Source organism: Hyposmocoma kahamanoa, unplaced genomic scaffold (genome assembly GCF_003589595.1).
Source record: "Hyposmocoma kahamanoa isolate Upper Pololo Valley unplaced genomic scaffold, ASM358959v1 93, whole genome shotgun sequence".
NCBI classification, from domain to species: domain Eukaryota; kingdom Metazoa; phylum Arthropoda; class Insecta; order Lepidoptera; family Cosmopterigidae; genus Hyposmocoma; species Hyposmocoma kahamanoa.
The window spans coordinates 2,872,667-2,894,560 of NW_020654810.1; the positions used below are offsets into that span (position 1 = coordinate 2,872,667).

The 21,894-nt window shown below is 36.7% G+C and overlaps 1 protein-coding gene across 1 annotated transcript in view; it reads right to left on the bottom strand.

The window, feature by feature from the left end:
• Positions 1–21,894, bottom strand: part of LOC113237176 (protein outspread) — a 474,205-nt gene that overhangs the window by 14,499 nt on the left and 437,812 nt on the right. Inside the window, exons 7-9 of the mRNA XM_026473494.1 lie at positions 1,612–1,740; positions 675–832; positions 126–479 (exon numbers count right to left, since the gene is read on the bottom strand). Coding sequence (XP_026329279.1) covers positions 126–479; positions 675–832; positions 1,612–1,740 — 641 coding nt within the window. The remainder of the gene's footprint in view (positions 1–125; positions 480–674; positions 833–1,611; positions 1,741–21,894) is intronic.

Genomic DNA, 21,894 nt, shown 5'->3' on the forward strand with positions numbered 1-21,894 from the left:
TTTCAATAAATGATAACAATAATTATAACGTACAATATAAAATCATAATGCAAACAGCGTAACGATTTTAATTTTGGAGGCACTATCTAGAGAACTATATTAATTGTATAATATTATGAGCGTACCTCGGTTTCAAAAGCATATCCATTAGTCGACGCAGAAGTTGGTAATTCCACAACTCTCGCGACTCCACTCAAATCGATAACTCCGTCCATCAGGCCTCGCTGTTCCGCGTGAGGATCTCTGAAGTAGAGCAATGCAGCGCCTCGGAGTACGAACCAGTGTCTCGACCACCCTGCAGGTCCTCGTCGTTGCAGCCACCCGGCTCTTACGTGTAGAAGCCTCTCAGCTGGTAGTTCCACCCGACCAGTTTCATTTGTCTCCGTGGTTTCTACTGCATCAGCAGGTTCACTGCCTTCGCTTGATGAACTTGAATTTCCTTCTTCTGGTGGTACTGCACCGTCTGGGGAACCTCGTGGCTGAAAGACGACATATATTTTAGTACGTAGTTTCTTTAGCAGTGTCGCAGCAGCGTTTTAACTCACTTTGGTTAAGAAAATTAAAATTATGTTTAAAAAACTTAATATCGACATATATAGCGGATATTTATATTGTAGATAATTTTGTGTAGATCCACAGGACTTATACAACTTGAATTTGTATACGATACTTACCGGCAATCGTTCTGGAGCCAATCTGGTAGGTCGTTCAAGAGTGGGCGGCAGCGCACGCCTGGATCGCGGTCTGGTCAGCGAATCTGCGATATCCCGAAGCTCCTCACCGTATTGCTGGTGTTGCTGTTGGAGTAGTGGCGATCTCACACTTACGACTACTGGAGAACAAAAAAGTTCATAATTAGTTTCGAAGTAGGTGCGGGTCGGGCGCGTGTCGGGTCGGCAGCACGGCGGGTGTAATTCCGTATATTGTGACCGCTTAATTTTCAATATCTAGTTGACAATTTACAATCTGGGCCCCAGAATGTCTTTAACAGATAAGTTTAAAGACATTAATATTCTTACGCTAGCGCCACAGTACATTTATGAAAATATAATTTATGTTAAGAATTGTAATTTTTTATGAAAAACAGTGTCAGACAACATTAATACAAGGAATAAAATAAACTAGCTGTTCTCAATAACAAAATTCCGGTTGATGTTCTAAATTTGCCATTTACGAGGCTTAAAATTTTTTTTTTCACAATTTCAAAATATGTTTGAAATAAATAATAATAAATAAATAAAAAATAAAATAAATGATAAATGTATTTGAGTGTAAATTTACAAAGAACGACTCCTAGAGATTCCTGCTCATTCTTTACAGGGGAATCTGCGTTACGAATGACCGGTAGAGTTTAATTAATACGACGATTTCAAGTGTAATTTAATATGAAATAAAGATGATTTTGAATTTGAATCTAAATGTGGCGCTGCAGCTGGGTTTCTAAATATTATATGAAAATTACCAATGGTGCCATTGCACGCTTCTATAAGTATCTAGAAGGTGCCTTTAGTTAATGACATGACGACAACTACGACTTTTCACCAAGTCACTAGTGAAAGATATTTTTGTTTCAACTGCAACTTTAAACATTTTAACCATGTAAAAATTTACCGTCATCGGAAGTGGCAGTGGTGGTAGGTTCAGCCCAGGTGTCTCTGCGTCGTGAACGCGCCTTCTCCTCGCCGTTGATCTTGTCCCGGGTCGGCGGAGACGCTGACGATACTGGCTGGTCAGTGTATACTGGAACAAGATAATATAGAGCTTAATTTTAATTGTACGTTGCTTACATTCCAATTACTGCTTCTACTTCCAATAATTGCCTCCGTGGGCGAACGGTTACTATCCTGCCACGCAGAGGTCTCAGGTTGGATTTCCGGGTCGGGAGAAATATTTGTATGGCCTACATTTATTTCTCTCGTGAGAAATCCATGGCACCCGCGACACAGGGCTCCTCAGGGCAGGGCTATGTTGAGTGTGTTTTTTTTATAATATCAAGTAACTTGACGAACAAGTACACAAAATAGGGTGGTTTGCATCAATATTAGACATAACTGGTTGAAGACTGTACCACCTCAGTCAACCATGACCATGGGACCTGTAAAGGGCCCGAAACGTCGGTTTGTTTGAAAAAACAAATATACGCGATTTACATCCGGAAAAATAGTTTCATTTCCTATGTGTAACAATCTCGAAAACCTAAGAACTCGATATACTTCTTAATTTCATTAAAAAAAGCTCTCATTCACTATCAAGATGAAATCCACTGGACAAACAAATTGATGTCGATATTTTGCATTATCCTTTCAAATTTTGTATTTAACACAGCAAGCCACCCAAGCAAGAGGTATCCCTGGAATAATTAATCATTCCTTAACTCGAATATGAAAAAGGTGAAGCTGATAATTGGCGATCATAACGAGACGATCGCATGCGCCAAGGTCAGGGCGGTTTAAAAATATGCGCCCTTTTGTCGATTATTTACGATTTAACGTTCTTCGGGCTGACGCAGGGATGTACTAGAACGAAAACTGGAAAATAGGGCTTCCCACACATAAAACAGGGCTTCAATCATATTCACAATATATAATAGTTATTGCTTAGTGTAACATAGACCCGGTGGTAGCCTAGTGGAATAACTGTTGTTTTTAATTTGACATGCATTCATACATAAGCTCACGCCTAGTGTTGTTAAAAAACCGGTTTTTTTCCGAGGTGAAAAAAAACAATAAAAAGACACCGTTTTTTTGGAGTACGTTTTTTTTTCTAAAAGTATGAAAATAAAAATATGACAATCTTTATATCTCTATATCTTTTGTTGTTAATATTATTCTTCAGAGAAATTGCTCAAAACAAATTGGCAACACTCCCAGTGTTGTCAAATTGTGGCGAATTCCCCAAATTGCGGGGAATTTCAACTCGATTGGGCATTTTGTGGGATTGACGCTTTGTGGGGGAAATGCGGAGATTCTGACATTTTACCTTTTTTTTAAAATCTGTCGATTGCTGTTGCATCGCTACTTTGATGATTACTGATAAAAACACTACATATTTATTTATCTAAGAGCGATATCAATATTTTTTTTCCACATCGCACATATCTCCTATATAGCAACATTTACATAGAATTATTAGCAAGCCGCTTATATAAAATTATTATTACTACTATTACCAGCCGGTGCGTCTTGAGCCCACGACCCTTCTAGTAACACCACAAACGAAGATTAAATTTTGGTTATAATTATCATGGTAATTGATTTTAATAAACATGTTATATATATAAAATGTTTATTAAGGTACGAAAAGTCAATGTAAGGTTAAAGTAATATGTTTTAAAAGATTGTGGTATGCCTGTAATGGACAGGCGTGTTGCGTGGCCCACGATTTGGTCGTTCCGTCACTTGGTGTCATAATAAAAAAAAATACATATTTAGTTGTTTTGTAGCTCAAACTAACATGTAGTCTTTATTTCTTATCATCAATGCTTAAATTATGTTGGGGCCCTTCCTGAACCGCCACTTGCTGAATGTTTTCGCAATAGGGAGGCACCTTGCCTCTAGCTACGTCCCTGTTTATGCACACGGCGGCGGTCCAGAGATCAAATAATACAAATCGTCCTGTCATTATATGAATTGCACCGTTTCTGTAGAACCATTTAAGTGAGGCCACGCAAGGCGCTCCACTTAGTATAATTTTACTTATACTAAGTATAATTTAGAGTGAGCAGTTATTAAATAGGTATGTACGTACATATATGTGTGCGGATTTTAATGGTTTAGTTGCTAACTGGTTATGTATTATGTTCCGTTAAGTAGAGAAGTGTTACTGCATTATACTTCGGGGAAGAAAGGGCGTAAAAACCATATTAATGTTTGAGAGACGAGTGATAAACTAACAAGTTACTCGTATATACGTTTTGGCGCATATATTTAATAATTGAAAGCCTCCGCGGCCGAACGTTTACCATGCTGGTCCGCAACGCAGAGGTCACAGGTTCGATTCCCGGACCGGGAGTAAAATTTGTATGGCCTATATTTATTATCTCGTGAGCTTGGATGTAATTCTCGTAGGAGTTGAGATCCTTGTGAAAGAGTTCGTCCAGGGAAGTACTGCCACCTCACCAATTACTGCCGCCAAGAGGTAATGTGACCATTACAGCGCGTTCCGGTTTTTAAGTTTTTTTTGTCAACTTATCAGGTCTTTGTGATGTAAAGCTGTGAGTGGCACTGCAACTGTTATGGACAGGTGTGTATCTTACCATCAGGTGCACGACCTGTTCGTTCCGTCACTTGATATTATATATAAAAAACCCTTGCCCTTCGTTTGGCGGCAGAAATAGGTAAGGTGGTAGTACTAAGATAGTAAGTGTGTACTTAGTTGCAACTAAAAAGTCAGATATCGCAGTTAGTGGGGATAAGACTGGTTTCACAGCTGTGTGTACGGTTCATACGGACTGTCCGCCTGCCGGTCCTCAGCATGCGTAGAATCCGCAGTGCTCTGAGTCGAGTGTTTAACTTAGTGCGGACATTCACGTAAGACAGTCGTCTACAATGAACGCACGTTGGCGGAGTTCATGCGGAACGAGTTCCTTGTTAAGCAATCCGCGTCACTGTAAAACGATATTCTATCTCCATACGTGTTGCTCTGCTACGCGCGGACGGTCCGCAGATAAATCCGCACTGCCCTGAAACCAGTGTACCCATCTACCGACCCGAGAGATAGGGTTTTCTGGAGAGACTACGGGCTCCACGGCAAGACCAGGGTACAGCGGGCGTCCGGGTCAGGCCCTCCGCCAATGACACGCCTTCTCGGGCGTCTCTGCTGGACCCGAACTTGGGTATGGACTCGCTGGATTAGCTACAGAGACGGACATGTTTGTCTGCCCCGGTGGTGTGTGGCCAGGGCGTCTGACTTAGTAGCGGTCTAGTTGAGGGCATCTCCGGCACTAGCCCGGAGAACTAGCAGAGGATAAGCTAGATATCCTTCGATCCCTCCAACCGCTTAGGTTATTGGGAACTGGAGAGACGTTTTTCGGCGTCGGGAAGCGAGCGTGCCTTACAGCTCCGCCACCAATGAGGAGATTTGGTAGTGGACTCAGTGTCAACGGCTTAGCGGTGGCAACCGCTGGTTGTGTAATGCGCAACGGGGAGCGAGCGTGCCTACAGCTCCGGTACCTATCTGGAAAATAGGGAGGGTACTGTAAGTGCACCCGGGGCGGCTCACCCGAGGCACTAGCCTCGCGAAGAACTGGCTGAAGTCAAGTGACAGGTCTGTGACAACCATGTACACTGGCTGATCTGAGGTCACAACCTGAACTTATAAGGTAAGATCGGTAGGGAGGGTCACTATAATCTAAACTAACGTAGAAATATATGGGGGCTGCTCTGAAACCAGCCTTAGTGGGGTACCTTCGAACTATCTCAACCATCTATATCTGCTTTACAGCTTAATTAAACCGGTAATCAGAAAGTTACTTTAACATTGAATATAACTTAACAACCTAGCTCAATCCTCATTTATCCACGCGATCTAAGACCTTAATCAGCGTTAAAGATAAAGAGTTTTGCGCCGATATAAATTGACAAACAAAACAAAATGGCGTCAACGGCTTCGCGCGCTTTGTCGGCGCCTGCGCACCCCGTGTTTCAATTTATCCCCGTTTATAGAGATATATTATTATCTGTGGCGCTCACAAATCATTATTACAGGTTGCATTTAAATGTTTTAAATAGATGTGTGTAAAAAGAAATTGTTTAGTGGCGTTGAAGAAAACGCATACCGATACCTTATTTAGTTTAGATAAAATGCTTGTTATTTTAAAAACTATCATTTATGATAAAGAACGTTAGTAATGTTAATATCATAACGCTAGTATTTGGCTTCGCTGTAGTCTGGTAAAAAGTTAACTTAGTGAACATTATTTACTAAAAAGGGGAAAAAACAAATGACAAACATTTTACCTAAAAAAGAAACAGCAATATACCTTTAGTTTACTAATAAAAATTAATGTTAAGTAGTACCTACCTACACACATACATCTGGGTAATTTTCAGTTGAGTTTTCTTCAGTTTTTTTCGGTGGCAATTTTTATTTAACTGTTTTCAATTTTTATTTATAATCATATTATTCAATGTTCGATTGTAATTGACTTAAATATTATATAATATTTCAAGATAGTATAATTGAACACTGTAAATAAAAAGTGCCACCGAAATGGAAAAAAACTAACTTGAAAATTACCAATTTATTTAATTACATGTATCTCAATGGGGTGGGCAGATACAATGAACCCGCTACACTCAGACATAACTTTTTCGTTACTTAACTCTTAGGAGAATTGGTCTATCGAGACACAAGTGATATGATTTAAAATTAGCAGTTGTGGGATCCTGCTCTTCGTTCTTATTCCTGAAAAATTCAGTTACTTTCGTGCTTCGTTTGCAATAGGGTAAGTCAGCCGGTTAAAAATTCAAAGAATTATTAACGCCTGCTTTTAATTATTCCCACAATTACAATCTTAGACTTATTAAACAAAAAAAAAAAACAAAAATGTTATTTACATAAATCGTGATAGTAATAATTTGTATAATGCGCTTTTTAATGCAAAAACTTGTCTATGAATAGCAGCGGCGGGGTGTCGCGACGTCATATTGGCAGATTTAGTGTTTGCAGAGTTGCACGAAGCTTTTGCAGGCCGAAAACGAAGTTGGAATCCGGATTTTCTTAATCGAATTTTAATGAAGTCGCGAGCGACACTTAAAAAATAAATGAAAATTAATATTTGTGAAAAAAAATTGGATACACAGTAACGCTTGAGAAAAAGGCAGTGGTATCCTAAAACTCACAAAAAGAGAATTTAAAATTAAGCTCTATTTAATGACGTGTTTAAAGCAATTATTTATTTATTTATTCAAAAAGTACAATCACTGATATATAAGTCACATTTACTTGAAATAACATTAACATCGCAACCCTTTGCGACAACTATCGACAAGTTGTACACAGTTTATACAAAGAAAAAAATTATACATATGTAGCTCATTAAAATAATATGAAATATGGGAATCATCGGATGAATTATGAATGAATAATATGAAACACGAAAACGTTAAAAATTTTGTAAATTACATGCAAAAAAAGGTTTGCTTAATTTCTTACACATTACTTAGGTATAATAAACCAGTTATTGCCCAGATTCTGTAATTCGGTCGGATACTGACACCGAAGCCGAAATCGCTGTACGACACTATCAGTGTTAAAAAATGGCGCGTTCAATAAATATGAATGAAGGAGCAAGCAGACAGGGCGGCGTAAATCATTGACACCCACTGCGCGCGCGCACCAGCTCGCTTATTCAGGGCTGGTGCTTCAATTATACATTTACTTATTTGTTCCTTTATTTATCTGTTTCTTTATATATTTTTATAAGGCATATGTGTATAACAACTCTGTGCATGCATGTATAGTTCTCCCGGTAAATGTGCGAGTGAGGTAAAAACATAAATATCATACGCATTGTTAATAATAAGTGTCGATATTGAAAAAAATAATTTATATACAAATAAAGAACATAATCGTTTGGTATTATTATTTTATTTATTTATTTAAACACTTTATTGTACCACAAAGTAACTTACAAATTTTCAGAAACAATTTAAATATTTGTGTACAAAGGCGAGCTTATCCCATAAGGAGATTTCTTCCAACTAACCTTTGAAAATCTTAATTAATCGTTTGGTATATGAAAAAGAATTGTTTATTTGGTTTAAAATCTATTTTGTCCATCTCTCAAAACTAGCTTTTCAACTTTCGTCACTTTATTATTTATTGAAGGCGCGGTATATAGAACTATGACAAATAAAACTTAATTTATAATAAAAATCCATAGTCTAGTAAACAAACACTCGTCAGGGGGAATTCAAAATCTATGAGACAAAGAAAAAGAGATGAAGATAGACGTCGATATAGCTTGACAGATATATCTGTTGCTGTAAAGCTGTCATCAATCTGCCCCTCGCCAACCACCCCGTGACCATGGAGCGTGTACGTAACCGTTCCAAAATATCGGGAAAATAAATAAAAATCGTACGGCGTTAAGAAACATGGAAGACAAAAAACAATGGAAGTGCTTTAAGACTCTTATACCGTCGCCAAAAGTCACATATTCATAACTTGAAGCACTATGAAATCTTGATAATGATTGGTCGTAGTTTTAAATTTAAAAAGAAATAACAATTTCTGGACTGTTCATATAATAAAAACTTTACCCAGGCATATCGTTAAAATTTTAACACCTATTATTGCAAATGACGACGTTTTGATTATATATATTGAAATTTCAATGTGCTGCCATCTAGCAGTTAATAGCCGAACGACGACGAAATCGACAACTTTCTTTAAGTCTCCAAAAAAGAAGCGACCATATTGTAGCGGTATAAGACTTACTTCCGTTTCTTGTAACAAAAAAATTATTGCGATAAACAGAAAATTGAAAATTTATTTAAATTAAATAAAATAAGGCTTAAAGATGATACGAACAATAGATAATATTACAAGTGCAACTATCATTTTTGCACTCCAAAGTAGCGAAATAAGGCATTGTTATAAGACTTTTAAGGTTTTACGTGAGATAATTGTGACGACTATAACGTACAAAGCGAAAATGGCGGACTGAACTCAAGTTTGCGTAACTCCGCGAACTCTTGGCACACGTGACACGCAAACTAAGCACTTCTACTGTATTTATTGTTCTGTGGTAAGAACCCTGTAATGAGTGATAATCAAATAAAATATAGATGTATCTATATATAATATATATATATATATATAAAACGAAAAGGAAAAGCGATAGCCCTAAAACCTTCCCCGCACAGTCTAACGCTGAAATTAATGCGTCATGCGCATTGTCATACAACTCGACTCGTTTTTCGAAAGCTGTTACTTGTTGCCAACTTTAACTTTGCTGGTTAACTATAACTGATGATACATATCAGTGGTGAAGGGCGGATAACTGAAGAAGGTAAGTAGATATTGAAGCAATGTAAGGCACTTTCCGTTGAATACGGGAGTACTAAGTTGGATTATTAGATAAACAAGAAGAAACAAGATGTGCATCTTATTATGTGGAGCCTTTACCACTGCTACCATCATTGGAGAAGGGTGGATATTGGAAGAAGGTAATTCTAAAAGTGTGTGATATGTCAATTCTGGTACGTGCCCCCGAAGTTAATGTAGTAGATTTTTGTGTAACAGGAAATTACCTGGATTTAATTAGGGCTTAAAATTGGTATAATAATTCGACATGCCGGTTATGTTGTCTACTTAGTCAAAAGAAAATTAAAATTTGAATCAGTTCCTTATTTGATTTTTTTTTATTCCGCATCCGCAAAATGGAGAAGGGTTTCAACATGATAGTCTTCGACAGGTCAGATATTTTGTCAAGTCATATGCGCGCGTGTGTATTGTATTGGAAGCAATTTCCACAGACATAGATGCCATTAACAGAAACTAAATTAGCAGAGGTCTTCGGCCTCCAGCTAAGCAAAAAATTTGACGTATTCGTGATGTACAGTGGGCCTCAGGGTTCATAACTCATGTGTGAGTAATGCTGGGTCAACGTTTGCTAATAGTTCAACCTTTTGAATGTTTTTTGCTTAGTTTTGGGGTAGGTACTTTTTTGAGTGTCCGTCATTTACGACATTACAAATATTCTTAGTAATAGGAAAGAATTATGGTAATGGTTACCGAGTTCTTAGATTTCCGCGATTTTTAACCAAAAATTTAACCAAGACAGCTGTAGTGCCACGCAGAGCTTTAAATCACAGATCTGAGGCGCACTGCCACTGCGCCCGTCTCTCCTCTCTCTTAAATATATTAATAAAATAATATTGCATCTTAAAAAGGTATAATGTAACTAATAGTTAACTAGGAACATTATTATGTATGACAATTTTTTTTCACCACATTTTTACCTTTGTCCTGAAAATTACATAGTCAAAGTCAAAGTCAAAGTCAAAGATTATTTATTCCATAGGTAAAATAAATTTACACTTGAAAACGTCACATTTAAGCTACTGCTCGTTCACTACGCTGACCTCCCTGAGAAGAACGAGCAAGAAACTCTAGGGATTGCTCTTTTCAAATAAACTTAAATGCTATGGAATACACTTTGAATCAAATTTGTGTGGATTCTGGAGCCATGTCGTCTTTCCATACATCTTTATCTAACACGTAGTCTTCAATTTTGTAATATGATTTTTCGATCAAAATATTTTTAATGTAGTTTTTAAACTTAGGAAATGATAAACTTAATATATGCTCCGGAATCTTATTGTAAAAACGTATACAGTTCCCCATAAAAGAGTTGTTTACCTTGGTTAAACGAAATCGTGGTACCATGAGTTTGGACTTAGCTCTAAGGTTAATGTTATGGATATCTTCTTTCTTATTGAAATTATGTATATTTTTACGGGCATATAAAATATTTGAGTAAATGTACTGCGATGCCACAGTCATGATACCAGTCTCCTTAAATTTTTCTCTGAGAGATACCCGAGAGCCTAGACGGTACACAGAACGAATCGCTCGTTTTTGCAATACAAATATGGTTTGAATATCTGCCGCTTTACCCCACATGAGAATCCCGTAGGACATTATACTATGGAAGTAACTAAAGTAAACTAGTCTAGCAGTACTAACATCGGTAAGCTCACGTATTCTGCGGACTGCGTATGCAGCGGAGCTTAATCTGCTGGCCAGGGACGATATATGTGGAAACCACTGAAGTTTACTATCTAAGGTCACTCCCAAGAAGACTGCTTTATTAACAAGGTCTAACTTTTCTCCGTTTATTTCTATGCTTGGACTAGTCGATTTTACGTTAGGTAATTCAAATTTAACACATTTTGTCTTCTTGGCATTAAGCAATAAATTATTAGCATTAAACCAATAAACTACCTTAGAGAGGGTATCATTAATACGGTCATGGTTAATGTCATGTCTGTCTGTTTTAAAAATCAAGGATGTGTCATCAGCAAACAACACTATTTCGCAATGGTCCTTAACAAAGAATGGCAGATCATTAATATAAATCAGAAATAAGAAAGGTCCAAGTATTGAGCCCTGCGGAACACCCATTTTTACTGGAGAACCCAAAGAAGTTACTCCATTTATGTCTACTTTCTGAATTCTACCGTTGAGATATGACGAGACAAGTTTCGACGCCTTGCCATTTACACCGTAATGTTCCAGCTTCCTAATAAGAGTATTATGATCAACGCAATCAAATGCCTTTGAGAGGTCACAGAAAACACCAATAGCGTTCTGGGACCTTTCCCAAGCATCAAAGATGTGTTTTAGTAACGCTACCCCCGCATCGCTAGTCGATCTACCACTAGTAAACCCGTATTGTTCACTATGAAAAATATGATTCCTACCGAAAAAGGACAGTAATTGAGTTAGCATAACCTTTTCGAATATTTTACTTAAAGCTGGTAAAATTGAAATGGGCCTATAGTTGCTAGGATCAACTTTCCTACCGCTTTTGAATAAGGGAATAACCTTGCTGTATTTCATTAAATCGGGAAAAACACCTTCGTCAACGCACCTATTGAAAGCTACAGCTAACTGTGGGGAAATGAGATTAATAACTGAGTCTATAACTTTAGTTGATATGCCCCAGAGATCTTCAGTTTTTTTAACATGTATTGACTTAAAAGCTTTTATGATGTCTTGTGGATTAACATGACGAAAATTAAATAAACTGCCACAAACGTTAACATTTTCCTTTAGGAGATCAATAGCAAGTGAAGGGGAGGAATTTAATGATTTTGTAGTGTTCACAGCAAATTTCCGAAAAGAACGATTCAAAAGCTTGGGCTACTTTATCTTTAGATTTTATAAGTTTGCTGTCTAATTCTAAAACTATATCTCTATCGTGTAGTTTAACCCTGCCTGACTCTTTATTTATTATGCTCCAAGTAGTTTTAGATTTATTTATCGATTGTCTAATTTTGTCGCTGTGAAACTTAACCTTAGCAGCTACACAAACTTTTTTAAATATTTTCGAATAAATTCTAACATATTCTATAAAATTGGAATTATTATTATAAGTTTTCATAGCATATAGCTCATACAAACGAGACCTACTCTTATGAATACCTACTGTTGCCCAGTCGTTGAATTTAGTCTCTCTATGGAAAGTTAATGTTTTCGATTTAAATATATTGTCAAATTCATTTTTAATTAAACCAAATATCGTGTTATATAAAGTATTTGGATCCTCCGGTATATGGGATAGGGAATTTAAACTATTGCCGATATTATTTTGAAATCTAATTATTCGTTCTGTGGTAATCGGTCTGCAGAGAAATTGGTCTACCTTCTTGCTCATTTTACAATTAAAAGAAGCCAATTGGCCACTATGGTCGGATCTTAAGCAATTAATTATTGATTTAGACACTGCGTCTGTGTTACAAAAGATGTTATCAATACAAGTAGAAGAGGAGGCAGTAATGCGAGTTGGTTCTAAAAAAAGATTAATCAAGTTAAAACTTTGAAATAAATTAATGAGTCTTACAGAAGTAGAACAGTTTTCCAACAGGTTTACATTGAAATCTCCACATATTACTACGTTTTTTTTGGTTGGAAAAATCCGCTTTAAACTGTCTTCCATAATTAATTCAAACTCGTTAAAATTAGCAGAGGGGGGCCTGTATACACATAAGACGACAAACTGATCCAATTCCACACATGAAATCTCAATAGTTCGTTCAGTAGAAAGATTTGTGATATCCTTACGCTCTTTAAATTTTAAGTTACGCTTAATAATAATCATGGATCCGCCTCTACTTAAGCTCTTTCTTATGAACGAACTGACTATTACATAATTTTCTATATTGTTAATGGCTTCGTAATCTTTCAGCCAGTGTTCTGTAACACAAAACACGTCAACGGAAATATCGTGCAAAAAAAGACTTATTTCTAATATTTTGCCAGAAAAGCCTTGAATATTTTGATGTACTACATGGAAACGATTAGACTTTTCTGTTGTCGTGTTTTTCAGTTTAAATTATGCTTATTAAAAAGTATACTGTTGCTACTTAAAGTAGGAGCATTGTCGTGGGACTGTGTTATATCTTCTATAACAGCGTCCTTAATATTAAAAGATAGCAAACTAGCTATATGTCTTAGATACCTTAGGGGTAAAAGTAAATTATTCTCAAAAAGTTTGAAGTTCCTTACGAACTTATTAATATCAAAACAAAATATAACGTCACTATGACGGCAAGTCAAATTATGAATGTGCGAATTTATGTTGTATATATACTTATTACGAGCGATGTCTAGGTTAGAGCAGTAAGGGAATGCACTTAGTATGAATTTACACCCACACTTCTCATGAATTCTCAAGAACACGTCAATGCTACTATTTACTTCTTTTTTACTAATGTTAGTACTATCACCTATTATAAGAATCACTGTTGTATATTTATCAAAGTTGCAATCACTTAACAGTGTAATAATTTGACTAAAAGTAGCTCCTGGATAGCAATAGTTGACTACCCTTTGTTTTAAGTGGTTACTAAGGTGGTGGCCTAGTCCTACGCCTATTTTATCAGAAAAAACTACCGTTCTTCTGGATGGCCTGGTCGGAGTTCTAATAGTCTTAAAATAGAAATCACATACCAGGTATTCTTATTTTTTTGACACCAAGTGACGGGACGAACAAGTCGTGCGCCTGATGGCAAGTGACACGCCTCTCCATAACAGTTGATCCGACGAGCACCCGTTATATAACCCTAAGACATAACTTGGCAAGTTCCATGTGCCTGCAATTTGACCAGCACCCTTTCAAACCGAAACGCAGAATGCACACATTACTGATTGGCAGCAGAAATAGGTGGCAGTGCTTCCCTGGACGAAATCTTTCACAAGGAGCTCTACTATTCACCTTTAAAACATGTTCATTCGTGGCATAAGAATAATCATGCCGGAAATGGAATCTAACTTTGAGTTGACGTAGTTGCAAAGTTACAAAAACACCTGTTCCGAGTCTACCATAAAACTGTAACTGCACTACATGCCAAGTAAAAGGCTTTCACTGCATTCTCGACGCCACCTGCGCATGCGCAACGATGATGCGAATTTCTCGTAACCCGGCGTAATTGACAGGTGACGTAAAAATACAGCTGATTGTTAGGGTAAGGCTTGTTTAAATCGTAATTTTAATAGGTTGGTAAAAAACATTACGTATCGTCGGTATTTTTTCAAAAGGGTGAAAGAGCCATTTCGAAAAATTTTTATATTTCATTTTTAAAATATTTAAAAATCCAATTTTTTTTTATAATATCACGTGACAGGATTTTGATTTTAATGGAGTTTAAGTTTTAAAATTGAATTTAAAACAGGACGTAATTAATTTTGAATGAACACAGCTTGCAAAAACAAGGTAAATATAGATAAATACAATAATAATAACGCACACACTCAACATAGCCCCACCTAGGGAAATCCTGTATCGCGGGTGTCATGGACACACCCACAGCCAACCACAAAGTACACCCAAACTCAAGAGAGAAATAATTGTAGGCCATACAAATATTTCTCCCGGCCTGGGAATCGAACTTGGGACCTCTGTGGCAGACCAGCATAGTAACCGTTCGGCCACGGAAGCAGTAATGATAATATGAACTTAAAAATAATAACTTACTAAAAAAAAGGGTTACAACATTGACTTACAATTATATGGACGTCGGGTCCGCGCTAAAAAGTGTCCGCACTTGTAAGGCGCTAAAATCGTATACAGAGCGCGACACTCCGCTTTAGTCTTCATTTGTTCTACTGACAGCGCGATACTGCGATGACATTACAATTTAAATTTCGAATAGGTTGACTTGGGACATTTTGTTCGTGATTTTTGTATTAGACTCGTCGTCCATTTATTTGTAAGTCAATGGGTTACAAACAAAAATTGAACAAGTGAACAAGAGTCTTGGACAGTATCAAACTAAATGGATAATAATGTTTCTTATAAAAAATATCCATCTCAAAAGTTCGTGAAATTACATCTATTTGCCAAGTTTGCGAAATGACACTTTCCAGAAATACCGTTAGCTCGAATTTTCATAACCTCGAAAGTAATTTTGAGAGGAAAATGTTTTTTTCTTTTAAACCTAACTTAACCGAACCTAATCATATCTTTGCGATAAACATCCAACATATCCTGAAAGAACAACGGTTTCGTTGTAATTCGGTTTTCGGGGTAATGAAAATTCGAACAAACGTTATTTCGGACAGAATAAATTCGAGTTTCTGATAAGTTACCGGAGTATAGCCTTCAAATTTCCAACAAAAAAAGAATCATCAAAATCGGTTCACATATGCTAGAGAAATCGCGTTACATGCAAAAAAATACAGTCAAATTGAGAACCTTCTTTTTGAATTCGGTTAAATAAACATTTAATCATGGTTTAATAGTATTGTTTTACAAATTGAGTAGCGACTGCGATAATAAATGTCGCTAACCTACTTATGCCTTATTATTATAAGACTGCAAAGCCTTGAGATCCAGAAATTAAACCCCAGAACGCTCTTTTGGTGGCACTAAAGGTGCAATAAAGTTCTAAATGTTATGCAGGGAGCAGGTTGTGTAAGTACAGAGCCAATATAGAATTACGCAAAAAATATGTAGTTGATTATTAGTTTTTAGGTCGAACACCGATTTTCTCAATAATTTCTTACAGCCAACACTAAGGTCATAATTTCACCTCGTGAAGTGGGCGTATTGAGTTTACTTTAAATCGTGGCTGCTAGTAACCTAAATTGCTACAATAACAAAATTGGTAAAGATATAAATAAACCTTGCATATTCGCAAGATAATCGAAGTGCGGGAGCGGGCCGTCATGCGCTGGCGCACCTATAAAACGAAAGTGAAAACTCTTCCTGCTTTTGGGGAATTGTTTTCTCATTGTACTTTTAAACACAAAAGGTGCATTCTGTTAGCAATTAGTATTGTTTTTTTATAAACTATTCAAGTACAAGTAATAAAAAACATAGATGCAAATGGGAGCAGGTAGAACAAATCGATAGACAGATAGATAGACAAAACATTGACAATGACTTCACAGAGTATAATATAAAACCACATTGAACATTCATTCTCAGCATAAATACTGTAGAGCGAGAGAAATCAAACAGTGCTGGTTTTCTGCCAGTACCATATGGTGAACGATCGCAGCCCAGTAAGCCATGCCACCAAAGTGCATCACACGCAAATAATATACCTAACTCTAATACATACATATATATAAAAAAAAGCAAAAGTGTAAGATGTAAAGCAAATAATGTAAATAGTGTAAGTAATGAAGGTAAGCAATATAAATAATAATGTAAGTTTACAAACATAATATTAGATTGAAAGGTATCAAACCCATCGATTAAGGAAATATCTATGTAGCGCAGACAAAAGATATACATTAATATAGTCTCATCTGCCACCGCAACTTGAGTTTCTATTCTATTTTGTGGTGGCAAACGGGAATAACCTGCGAAATTCCCTTGTATGGGCTATGTCGATATGTCTGGTTCGCATAGTAATGTTGCTACTTAATAACAAAGTTTATTTACTAAGTTAACATTTGTTTCTATCGCGATTTACGGTTGCATGAATTATTGGTAACATTATCGTATTACATTTAAGGCAGCCATTTATCATAGCTTGGCGATTGTTTGATAGACAAAGTTCATATTATGGTTTGTGAAATATCACGAAATTCAAATCCATGATATGAATAATAGTAGTTTCTATGGCAACTTTATCTCTTGGCAAGGAGCATCAATTTCAATTTTTAGCAGCAGTAGAGGTCCTTGTGAAAGAGTTAGTCCAAGTAAGTTAGTTATCACCTTACCTATTTCTGCCGCCAAGCAGTAATGTTGTAATGTTAGCATTACTGCGTTCCGGTTTAGAAAGGTAAGGGTGCTGCTGAAATCACAGGCACAAGAGACTTGTCAACTTATGTCTCAAGGTGACGGGTGCAGTGGCAGTGCCCCTCAGATATTTGCGATTAAAAACTCTGAGTGGCACTGTAACCTACCATAACGTTACTTGTTATTATAAAAAAGACATATAAAAAAATCAAATGAAGGAGTTCGTGACGATGCGACCTCTTTCATCATGATCCCACCTTTTTATCATCCTTTTCTCTGGTTCCTGGCTGTCTACTTTGAAAGTTTGAATCGTTATTTAATTCCTTTTCTTCGTCACTCTTACTTTTCTTGGTTCCGTTGCCACTCTCTACTAAATTTCCGAAGCGAACAGACGTGCTCGACCTCATGTCCAATTCTGACCAGTTATACCATTGAAAATCATGTATGTAATTTAACTGCTTGTAAACTGCTTAACTAAAAATGCTTGTTTAAAGCATAATATTTGTACGAATACCGGCCCTTTTGGGGTAAGTTCCTGTTCTTACTATGCGAAACCTGTATGTAATTTCAAAAGGGAGTGTTTTTATATGATTGTACCTATGTTTATACCGTTATTTTGTTTTGTTACAGTACCTTTACCTTTATCTTTCTTCCTTTTCCTGTTCTTTATCTACTGCTATTTTACAATAAACGATGTGGACCGACCCTGTCATTAGATTACTTATACTATTATAATTATTGGACTTAATATTTCTTTATAAGGTTTTGCGTTCGTACGTAGACTGTCCACAACTGTTAGCTAAATTTGACTTCAAAATTCCCTCAAGATACCCTAGGTTTGCTGTTGCTCCTTTAGTGCCACCATTCCGTAAGACTGTTCTGGGCTTTGATTCCTGTATCCCAAGGCTCTGCTGACTATATAATAAGCACAGTCACGTTTTCAATATATTTTGGCAGTCCTGCACAAATTTCGGATTAGTGTTGTGTTAAACCTTAATTAATTTTTTTCCCCATCTAGTTTGATGCTGTCCGAGACCCTTGTTCACTTGTATTTATTGGTTTTGTTTGTATTACCTTTGTCTTTTTGTTAACTTTAAATAAGAACTTCACCAAATTGAATTTATAGTTACATTGTAATAACTGTAAGTGAACCAATAAACTATTAAAAAAATAATTATTCAAAGCCCCAAGTTTATCAGAATCAGCTCGGGTGGGCTGCGATTGGCAAGTTGGACGACATTCTTAAGTCAGCCGAAATTCCACAATGGCTGAAGACTCGTCTATAAAATCAGTGTGTTCTGCCTACTTACGGTGCCGAAACATGGACGCTTACGCATGAGGCTGTGTATACGATGGGCGTGCCATACTCGGTATCAAGATTATAAACCGTGTTCCCAATGTCCAGATTCGAAGTCGAACAAATGTAAAGGACGTGGGGAACCTCACCACAGAACTTAAGTGGAGCCGGGTACGGAAACAAGATGACTGATGGAGTAGGGTGATAATTTATTGGCGTCAAAGGCCTGGGTACAGGAATGTCAGCATTCAGTGGCGAGATGGGGTAACGACATCGCAAGCGGGTGGAGCGAGTGGATGAGACTAGCCCAGGACCGTGGGGAGTGGCACAAAAACTTTCAACTAAATTAATTAACTACAACCAAGACGTCCAAGGCCATACCCATGTCGCTTACCACCAAGCGCTTGACTTTTTCATACCGCCACATGATAGGTATCATTACAAAAAACCAAACGTTGGAAAATGTTTATATGAACAGATATGAAATAGAGAACCCGCAGATTATCGATAATCAAATCTAAAAACCAGAGCCGTGTAAACTAAATAAGCCACAGTTTAAATCACGTGTGCTGTAAAGGCTGTCATTAGTACTATCTGCAATTAAGGGTTAACCCTGCGCGCGCCCCGTTAGATCAGTAATTAGGATCGGCCAGGTGCGTGCTGCCGCGTAGGCGCTTAGGGATGGGAATTTCGCTTTTTATTCGAATTTGTGAAATGTTTGCGCTTGTTTAGTGGATATTTGTAGTTATATTTACTGTATTGACTTTATCACGTTTATGTACGATGTTATGTCTTGCTTTTTAGACCGACTTCAAAAAAGGTGGAAATTCTCAATACGACATTTATAAATCGATTTTTTCGATAATTCTTTTTTTGTTGGAAACAGTAGTAGTGTATATCAAATATTCTGGTTTTAAAATTAAATCGCAGAACTGCTAAACTAAAATAAGATATAGTATAATTTACAGAAAACAAATTAAATTTAAAGATCAATTTGATGACCTGTATGGTCGAGTAGCTTGTACAACGGTTTTCAGGGTGACGCTATCTCTGACGTCCCGGGTTCGATCTCCGGCCGGGTCAGTGTAGAAAACGAACTTTTCTATATTGTCTCGGGTGTGTTTCCGATTTCCATAACCAAGTGCTAGTTTAGCTACTTACTTTGGAATCAAAGCAACATATGTGATGTTGTCTACATTTATTTATTATTATTATAATTCCTTAAACAAAACAATCAATTCTATAAAGAACAATAACTTCGAATCGGCGCATCACTAAATTGGCGCGCAGTAGTATATCTCCTGAGAGTGCGGCCTTGTCACGCCCTAGGTCGACTATTGTTGCTATCTCATTATTGCTAACTGTTAAATAGCTCTGTCCTCCATTCTGGTTACTTATGGGTGACTTTGAAATTATTCTTGTGCTTATGTGGTACATAAGGTGGAAGGCGCAAGCTGCACCTGCTGTCCGCCATCGCCGCTCCTTGACATACCATTATATTATGCACCGTGTGCACATTAACACCGGGTTTTAAGAGTCCTAGTATAGACTCTCAAATGGCTTTGGTTGTTGTGAAAGTTGTGAAAGTGTTGATGTAGTTTTTTAATTATTGGTACTTTACATATACCAATGATTTATTTTATATTAACTGTACTAAATAGAACACGTTTAATATACGATATCCCTACATTATTGAAATGGTTTTAAATTTCGTTTGTGAAAAAATATATTCTGAAATAAAGCCGGTGTACCGGCTGTTCCTGCCGCTTGAAATGAACCGTAGTACAAGAAAAATTAATATAAAAAAATAAAAACACGAAAGAATTTAATAGCAATATTTATTTACTGGGTTGATAACGAATAAGTAAAAATGTGAAATGCTAGATTTTCGTATAGTAACGAAAAAAAAAACGTTTCGTTTGGTGGTTGGCATGTACTTCAATTTGCAATATGTATGTATAAATTTAACTGCCTTCGTTGCCGAATGGTTATTATCATCGCTGTCACGCAGAGGTCCCGGGTTCGATTCCCGGGCCGGGAGAAATATTTGTATGGCCTACATTTACTTCTCTCGTGAGACTGGGTGTAATTTGTGGTTGTCTATGTGTGTGTCCATGGCACCCGCGATACAAGGTTCCCTAATGCGGGGCTAAGAGTAAGTGCGGTTATTATTATAAATAACTGCTCCAGAGCGAAATATAGTAAGGAATACAGACTGTAAATAAAATAAATAAATATTAGAACAACATTGCATACGTTGCTCTGATCCAAAAGTAAGCAACTAAAGCACTTGTGTTATGGAAATCGAAAACAAGGACGTTACCACAAACACCCAGACCCGAGACAACATAGAAAATTCATGGAAAAACTAAATTTTCTGTATTGTCCCGTGTGGACAATGGAGCTGGCCGGCAGCTTGATTTTGATTGCCTCTCCCGATCGGAAACTGCTTCTTTTCCGAGTGGAGGCACTTAATTGCGATTCACAACTGGTCGATCTGAAACTTTACTTAATATAACTTAAAATTTGAAAGATATAGTAGGTTATAATTATTAATACAAAGATCGAACATCAAGAAAAAATACTCAGAAAAAAATCCTTCGATCCCGACCGGATCGAACCGACGTCTTCTTGCATACCGTGCCAGACGCTATACCAACTAAGCCACGGAACGAACCAACGGACCTCACGAATTTTTCTATGTGCTTGCGTCGTGTCTTTGTACTTGGTCTTTCAACGACTTTTTAGTCGTAGCGCCATCTATGAGAAATCTTTGACAGATTTATCACCGATAGAAGGATTTTTTTCTGAGTGTTTTTTCTGAGTGTTCGATCTTTGTATTAATAATTATAACAAACTAGTGGAGTAATTTCACAAAAAATAATTGACTATCAATTCAATAAAAATTTCATTAGTAGATATAGTAGGAGTAGGTTCATCTTCTTGCTCAAAAACCCATCTGATTTCGAGACTCGGTTCGATTCCAATTTGAACCAAAATCAGGACGCGGGAATTAAACCGAACATCAGATAGTACAGGCAACTGTACGGAACTTTATTTTACGGGAGCTGGCAACTTCATGCCTTATATTTCATGCAGTACAATTATAGTTGCACAAGTAATTTTTATTTATGTTAGTTAACATCTTACTTTCTTCCTATTTGTAATGTTTAACATATCTTTCTGTATTTGGTATTTAAAATACATATTGTACTACATGTTATATAAATTAAAAGTGTGAATAACTGTATATATTATGTATATACATAATTAACTGTGTTTGACTGTTGCATGTGGTGGCGACCTTTAACTGAGTCAACATTTTAGCATTACTCCATTTGAATTGTATAATCAAAATGGTATGTATTAAGTGTGTAACTTGTTGGTTGTTCTAAATATATACAAATAAACAAAAACGAAATAAATAGTGAAACTATGAAAATCGATGTGCAAGCCACTTGATATGGAGGTCGTCAAAAAGGAAATGAGTAAGGTAAATCACGGTGAGAAATTCAATTTGCACATTACAAAGATTGTAATTGCGTTAACACAGTCTTCCACTTGTCAAATGCAGAATTACATGACAATCAGTACCTGATTGGAAGTAGGGTCAGCAGGTTAGCAAACGAGTCGGTTTGAATTATTTATAGCGGTAACGGTGTTGCTTTAATTG